The sequence below is a fragment of the Astatotilapia calliptera genome, chromosome 14, assembly GCF_964374335.1.
Source record: "Astatotilapia calliptera chromosome 14, fAstCal68.1, whole genome shotgun sequence".
NCBI lineage: Eukaryota > Metazoa > Chordata > Actinopteri > Cichliformes > Cichlidae > Astatotilapia > Astatotilapia calliptera.
The window spans coordinates 40,801,379-40,809,359 of record NC_137435.1 but is presented as its reverse complement, the minus strand read 5'-3'; the positions used below and the strand labels follow the sequence as shown (position 1 = coordinate 40,809,359).

At 43.9% G+C, this 7,981-nt stretch overlaps 1 protein-coding gene across 2 annotated transcripts; it reads left to right on the top strand.

Moving 5' to 3' along the window:
* The first annotated feature begins 2,500 nt into the window (after nt 1-2,500).
* On the top strand, nt 2,501-7,120 carry atf5b (activating transcription factor 5b). Of its 2 annotated transcripts, none has more exons than XM_026193394.2 (4): nt 2,501-2,641; nt 3,636-3,857; nt 4,203-5,394; nt 5,879-7,120. In XM_026193394.2, exons 2-4 carry the CDS (start codon nt 3,719-3,721, stop codon nt 6,063-6,065), a joined length of 1,518 nt encoding a protein of 505 aa, XP_026049179.1. In that variant the 5' UTR covers nt 2,501-2,641; nt 3,636-3,718; the 3' UTR covers nt 6,066-7,120. The 2 variants fall into 2 exon arrangements, with proteins under 2 accessions (XP_026049179.1, XP_026049178.1); XM_026193393.2 differs by lacking the exon at nt 2,501-2,641 and adding an exon at nt 2,835-3,056.
* The last annotated feature ends 861 nt before the right edge of the window (nt 7,121-7,981 follow it).

Here is a 7,981-nt window from a genome sequence, read left to right as displayed (position 1 = left end):
TTGTGAACCGATGAAGCTAAAAGTGAAACATTTTCATGGCATAAATATTTGATAAAGTTCCAGCACTGATTTTTCCTTTCAAATTCTATTTGTCACGTACACAGTCATACACAGTACGATGTGCAGGGAAATGCTTAGACAACTGCTCGTGACCTAAAGAAAACAAAGGGAAAAGGCTATGAATAAGATAGGAAATAAATATGAAAATTAAAAAGGGTAAATTTAACTAGGAAGGAATAAAATAAAATATAAAAATTAAAGTTAAAAATGAAATAACTGTACAACACAAATTAGAATGAAGGGTAAATTTAACTGGGAAGAATAAGATAAAATATAAAAATTAAAGTTGAAAATAAAACAACTGTACAACAAAATACACAATATAGAACTATATAAGAATGTATGAGAAATATAAATATATATACACAATAACAGCAGCTGTACAAGTAAGTCCTTACGCCTCTCAGTGAGATTAAGTTAGTAAAACTTACAAATAATGAGCTGAAATTCCTGACGTTTTATTGTATTTGTACTCAGATTCGTTCTTTTTAATTTGCTTGTGTGTTTTGGAAACATTTGCGGGACTTGCATGATTCTTGTTTGAGCTGCAGGCTCACCTCACTGCGTCCCATATTTGCTACATGATGGTAAAAGAAACACAACCTCAGTAACTTCACAGTGAATATAATGTGTTACTATAGCACAACATGAAAAACACAATGGTTACTGTCTTGCTTTGCTATGAAGGACTTTCACTAATGCTTCTCAGCCAACCGGCGTCACACTCGCTGACATGACGTGAGACAAACCACAGAACGAAGTGAACGTCAACCTTTGTGTTTGTTAAACAAGTTAGTCTTAGTTAAGTCGGTCAATAATAGTAAGTTTAATGAACTCAAAAAGGAAGAAAATGTCTTTTAAACCCAAAACATTGAAGTAAGTAGAACAGAGCCAACACTACTTAATTACACTGAATGAATTACTTCCAGATATTTGAGTCTTTAAACAAGCTCCCTGAAAGCTTTACTGCAAAACAGCAGCAACAACTGATGCTCGGTAACGATGTGCAGGAAGCCAAACACATATTATCATTATAACGTACTCTCTCTAATTTACAAAGACTCCAAAATCATTTCTTTTTTCACTAAAAACAAATTCTAATGAATACGACTTAATAATAATGTTTGCCAGCTGTCTGCGACCTTCCTGTGTGGAGTTTACATGTTCTCCCTGCATCCGCTCTCCCTGCGCTCAGTCCAAAGACATGCTTGTTAGGTTAACTGGTGATTCTCAGTTGGCCCTAGGACTGAATGTGTGTGTGTGTGTGTGTTGTTAGCTCTGTGATGGACTGGCAGCCTGTCCAGGATGTCTTGTGCCTTTCGCCCTGTGTCATTTGGGAGAGGCTCCAGCCCAAAGGCAACTCTAAGCAGAATAAAAAATCAGAGGAGTACTTTTCACTTCTGCATCTTGCTGACTTTACAGATCTGTGTGAGAACGGTGCGTTAACATGCTGAAAAGTTTCATTTAAAAAAACAGTGCAGACAGTTTGTATTATTCTTTAATTAGGCACCATTCAGGTTTCACCCACACGTGAACTCTTCAAACCGGCTGTGATGTGTTTACCTCGTGGAATGAAATCCACATAATTATTATTGTTCTTGTGTGTGTGCTTATGGCCATGAGCGCGCTCATCACCTCTGTGCTACACATACTGTCCGTTTCATTCATTTGCCAAGAAAGAGAAAACATAATAAACAAAATGTGATCCTATTAGTTTGTAACCTTATTTGGTGTTGTTGTTATGTGAGGAATGAGTAAGCAAACAGGTTACTCACACAATGTTTTCTTTAGTGTTAAAGAGTACACAAAACCTCTGTGCAGTTTGTAAATCTGTCTGTGAGGTCCTTCCACTGTTGGCGGTTCCACTCAACCTCAAGCAGCTGACAGAATTCACAATTTACATGTTTATTATTTAGTTATTATTATTTTTCTTTGGAATATTTAGCAGATAAACTCTGTGGAAACTGTAACAAACACAACACAAGTGCTCACACAGATCTTTCATATTTCTTACTTTAAACTACAAATTATGTATCGAACTTTAACACTTCTGCTCACCATGTAGTTATGTTTTAACAGAAGTTCGATAAAGTATCTTAAACTAACTAAACTAACAGACATGAATAGCCCGCAGCGTAAAAAAAGAGTAAAAATGTTTGTGGGAGTTTTTGCTGGAGGTCAGACTTCGTCTCCTCACCACACCTTGGCCACTTCCTTTCCAGTTACGGCCGTGACGCGTCGCCGTTAATGCGCAATGATTAGCAATCAGTGTAAGAGTGATAGCAGGCCAATGGAAGCAGAAAAGTTCCCCTTCATAAACCAATGGTGCGGCCACATTGTTAACGCGCTCAGCGAATCCCCTGCGGATCTGATGCAACAGGGCTGCAACTAAAGTTACACCTTCGAACTGCAACACGGTGTCCTTCCGCTGCGGCGCGCTGAAAACTAGTGCCTACTGTACCGTCTCACGAACGCCTCACATGTGCACGGTTTGTGTTGGAAAGAATCTGATGACGTATTTAAGTGCTGGTGTGAATGTTTAGTGCTCCAACAGACACGTGATGTTTTCTAACAAGAGATGGTAAGAAAATTTACTTTGTTTTAATTTATAAATGATTTAATGTGAAACAACAAACGAATGAATTAAAGTGAATAAAAGTGAAACGAGCTAGTGAAATAAAGTGAAGCTCGCGCACAAACGGGCTGCGGTCTCTGGATAACGGGAAAGTCCCCCAGCTTCATGACGTAACGGCCCGGTGAACTCGGTGAAGTGCGGATTAATCCCATCTGCTGTGATGCGGTCCGGGCATTAGGAGTTGGAGAAGTAGCGGATTTAAAAACTTTCTGTCTGCAAGTGTTGTCCGTTGAAATAGCGCTTCATGAAGACTCCCTGATTTCCTAAAGGGAAATGATGGCTTTTTAAACGGTGCCTGTCGTCCTCGTCAGCCTAAAGCTTCGTGTGCTTTGCTTTTTACCACTCATTCAGAAACTATGGGGTGAGTACAAGTGCCTTTTAGCCTCGTAGGAGTAAAAGAAAGTTGGGAGAAACGCGTCTTTTCTTACTTAACAAACACGTTTAGACACTTTGCAGCCAGCGTTACGCCGCGCGGTGAGTCCGGTGGTTGTTTCCCGCTGTTTGCGGGCGTTTTCGTTGCTGTGTAAAGTGACCTGGTCAAACTTGGCTTGTTACAGTGTAAACACGCCGAATGGATTCGATTTGAAAGTGCGCAACAGATGTTTCTGCCTACATTCTGTAAAATTATGTTATTTATAGAAAAAGTTAAAAAATAAGATTTGTAATCATTTTAATATTTTGAAATGTTTTTTTTTAAACTGAGAGTTTTAAATTGAAATTGTGACATCAGTCAGGAATGGCTTCAAATAAAGTCTGTTTTAAGTTGGAGGTGAAAACCTGGGTGATTCATTAAACTGAAAATGATGAAAAATTAATGTGCATTTATTTTGTAATTACCTTTTTAAAATAATAAATTAATTTTTTTTGAATTACTTAAAGTTTGAAATGGGCCGTTGGAGGCTAATAAAAAATGCAACGTTCTAATTTTTCCCTCCCGCAGGTCTTCAGGTGTTTCCAGAACTCTTTCATCCAGCCAGCGCACGGTTCGTGCTTTTGAACAATTCGATCGAAGCAGAAGACACAATGGCGGCATCGATCCTTCGCAGGAAAATTCCCCCCGTTTCCACAGGCGAGCTCAGCGCTCCCCTTCTCCGACAGGCTAGCCCCAGCCAATCACGGCCACGGACGGGGGCGGAGCCAGTGGAGAGGCAGCACTTAATTGGTGAGTTTGGCCAAGACGATTTTTTATTTTTCCACATCCCGAGGTCGGAGCCGCAGTGCAGCACGGGGCTAATGTCGTACAGTGAGTACAGCTAAGTGGATATTTATCGAATGCAGACGATGCTGTTCAATCATTTTCAGATGATCGGTTAGTTGGATGTATTGCTTAATTTAAACTATTTTATTTTTCCATTTACTCTCTCAGCCTTTGCTTATTTCACATTTTTTTTCCTTTTTTTTCTAAATTTCAAGATTTAATTTCAGTCGTTTTTTGCAAACACTTGAAAATAGAATGGATTGCTTTGCTCGTTACGTTACGCTTTCCTCTGGTTTTGAATTTTTCTAGGTGATGGTCACTCTGATTGGATGACGGAAAAAGTTGATTTGTCTTCATTTGTTTCTACGACCGAGTCTTCTCCAAGCTCATCTCTTCCGCCCTCGCCGTTAGAACAAGATGTCAAGGTGCCCTCGGATCTGGAGGTCATGACCTCTCTGCTGCAGGAGGAGCTGGCTCAGCTCGAGGACTACTTCCGCTCCGAGTCCACATCCACCGCAAACAAGTTGGAGAAATCTTCAAAATGTGATAAGGGCGCCCAAGCCATGGGCTCCCAGTCTTACTACCAGTTACCCTATGGCTCGTATGGGACCGGCCAATCAGAAGCCAGCCCTGTGGTTGTTACCTTGGCAACAGGGGAGCTGGACCTGGCCAGCTTCTGCGGCGGACCCATCAGCAGAAGCAAAATCGCAAGACCCGCTCCATACAACTACCACCACCGCTACCACCACCACAACAACGGGCGAAGAATCCTCGGCGAGACCGTGAAAGTCGCCGATGAAGTTGGACTTGATACGTGGGGCTCCAGGGGATGTTACTCAGGAAGTACAGAGCTGTCTGTGAACCACTACTCGACGCTGAAGACGGTGAGCAAGAACAGCCTGGGCAGCATCAAGAAGGTGAGAGAATGTGCTTTATCTTTGAAGGAAGAGGAGAGTTATTGTTTTTCAGAAGGAATGTTTTGCAGCGAAGAGATTGCTCGAGGTTTTTGTCTGGGTGGCTCGTACGACGGCCACCACAAGCGAGAGGGACAGTTGATGCACAATGTGAAGGTCAATGTAAGTTACGACAGCACGGGGCTTGAGGTCTTGCACTGCAGCAAAGACGGAGGACTTTCCGGGAGTATCCCCCAAGAGACAATGGTGGCCGGTGACGGATACTTCCACCAGTCCATGGCCAGCACAGAACCTTACCATAGCTTTATAGGTGACCTAGATCAGCCGTCACAAGCACAGGCTGTCGATCCCCAACACGGCCACTACCTCTACCCGGAATGCCTTGCAGACCAAAGCTACGAATGTCTGTCCAGAGGGGAGGGCGAGGGGCCGCTGCTGGGTGGCCCCATCCATCGCCCCACCCAGAGGCTAAAGGATGAGCCCTGCTCTGTGAAACCAGCTCTGGTGATGAGTGCAGTGTCTCTGGATGGCAGCAGTGGCGAGAGGAAGCAGAAGAAGAGAGACCAGAACAAAACTGCTGCTCACAGGTAAACACGCTTTGACTTTGTTCAAATGTGCAGGATGTGATGGAAATAGTAGTTTAAATGTACAGCATGGTGTTGCATAAAGCAGCCACCGCATTGCTTTAAATGTCCTGAAAAATGTAGGAGGGACGTGGAAAGTCCCTCGCTGTCTGCCAAATGCAGCCCCACCTCAGCAGTCCTACAAGTCTGGCAGCTCGGCATGTTTCACTTAAAATAGCAAGCACAGTTGTAGTCTACAGTGGGTTTTTCAGTTGTACAATAACTACAGTTGGTTGTTGCAGGGTCCACCTTATGTAAATGTAAAGCGCCTTGAGGCGACTGTTGTTGTGATTCGGGACCGTGTGAATAAAGTTGAATTGTCTCAAGGGAGGGAGCTGTTTGCCTCTGCGTCATTTAGCTTCAGAGGCCACGCACGCTCAACTCCACATTAAAGTTGCAAGGCAGCAAAATCTGTGAAACCAACCACACACGTTGTTCCTAATTGCAGGTACAGGCTGCGTAAGAGGGCGGAGCTGGACTCTCTGGAGGAGGAGCTGCACGGTCTCGAGGGGCAGAACCGGGAGCTTCGTGACAAGGCGGAATCGGTGGAGCGAGAAATACAGTACGTCAAAGATTTACTCATCGAGGTCTACAAGGCTCGCAGCCAGCGGCTCAAACAGGACGGCAGTGCCTAAAAGAAAGAAAGGAGCCCGACGCCCACGCCGACCTCACCTCCAAACCTGCCCAGCCAGCACCAAGAGAAAAATCAAGTCAAGAGCACCAACTGGTTTTTGTCTCACAAATGGTAGTTTGCATGATTTTGGTAGTTCTTTTCTTAAAAACAAATAAAATGATGTAATTGTTCTGAGAGGATGACTGATCGTACAGACCAGACGTTTCCAAATGGGTGACCTAACTATAACCAGCCTTAGCCAGGCGGCTTCCAGAGGAGATGCTGAACTTGTCCGTGACCACTGTGATCCGAACTGCACTCGCAGCCTTGTGACGACTGAGTTTGCGCTCACGACGAAGGATCGTTTACAAAACGCTCTTTGAATTAGTAGTAGTGACTGAATTTACTTGTGGTTTTTTGTGACATGCGTCAGCAGCAGCAGCAGCATCGAGGCAGAACCATGCGAAATCTAGATTTTATTTTCTATTTTATTTTTACTTAATGATGTTCATTTATCATTTGCTTACAACAATCAACCGAATAAAGGGATTGCTGGAAAACTTGTAACATGCTCTACAAATATTCATTATCAGCAACATTTAGAGAATTTGTATTGCTAAACTGTTGAGTATTTACACCTCTTTACCCAATGCATGTTTGATTTTGGAAAAGCATGTGCGAGTGTTATTTGAAGGCAATATTCTGTTAACTGCATGGCTTCAAGATCTCCACTGCGTCAGTTTCACTGAGTTGACTTCCTCCCTCTCATCAGCTGGCGACTTTTCTCCCTCCGTCAGTGTGATTCATGCTCAGGTTTTGCTTTCTGCTCCGAGACACGAGCGTTCGCTGGCTTTCTTTTGTCCTTCTCCCTCTCTTCCGGCTGTATTTTGCGAATGAACAATCACCTGTTGACGCAACAATAAACGGTTGTTGGGTACGACTTTGTGGGAATTTTGTTTTCAATTGATCAATTTGATGTATCTGAAATTCAGGTCCTTTTAATAGTCGATGTCAATGTCAGGAAATGAAACATCAGGTCAATGACAGCCAAATAAACCAGTTATGTAGTATCATCCACCTTTGCCTTTGACTGTTTTTCTGCTCACGACACCCTGAGCCCCGTTCGGCCCAGTGCGCACACAGCGAATAAGAGCGGGCTGGGATTAAGAGATGGAGATGAAAGCCCCCGTGCCCCTCCCTTTATGTTTCCACCCTGCCCCCAAACTGCAGGTCTCAGCCCTCTGATTTTGGCTGCAGTGCAGTCAGTCTTAGTCCCAGGATTCATCGCTGGATGGCAGGCTCTGACTGACACCTGACCATTTTGTGAGAAAACAACCTTATTCCCTGGAGCCTGAGGAGCTCGCACCGAGTCCAAACAACCGCACAATCGGAGAGTGCGTTTAGAGAATTCACAAGTACGGCCCCCCCTAATATTTTAGTGCCGTTTCCTGTGTTTTGATTGATCCCGGGGCTGAGTGGAGTCGTATCGAGCTCCGGCAGTCAACAGAAAACACAAGTTGCCTATCTCGTGTCCCAGCTCGTAGAGGGCGTGCGTGTATGAAGGCGTGTGTGTGAAATCTCTTGGTATCTCTCCTAGCAGTCGTAGGCCTTTCAAGTGCATGAGGCAATATCACACAATAGTTGCAGAAGGAGGAGAGAGATGCAAGTGAACTATCAGAATAAAAAAGTACTGGGCTGACAGAGAGCGCCATTAAATCTATTGATTCAGGCTTCTGTTTGTTGTTTGATGCAATGTAAAAACAGAGCGTGAAGCTGTTCTGATGGAGAATACGTCACAATAAATCCATGTCTCTCTACAGCATCGATGCAAGAGCTGGCAGATATGATCCCCCAGCACGCACACACACACACACGCGCACGCACGCACACACACGCACGCACGCACACGCACACACGCACGCACACACGCGCGCACAC

Coding starts and splice junctions, on each gene's coding strand:
- atf5b (XM_026193394.2), top strand. CDS start 3,719: ATGGCGGCATCGATCCTTCGCAGGAAAATTCCCCCCGTTTCCACAGGC. Junction 3,858..4,202: donor GGAGAGGCAGCACTTAATTG/GTGAGTTTGGCC, acceptor GAATTTTTCTAG/GTGATGGTCACTCTGATTGG. Junction 5,395..5,878: donor AACAAAACTGCTGCTCACAG/GTAAACACGCTT, acceptor TCCTAATTGCAG/GTACAGGCTGCGTAAGAGGG.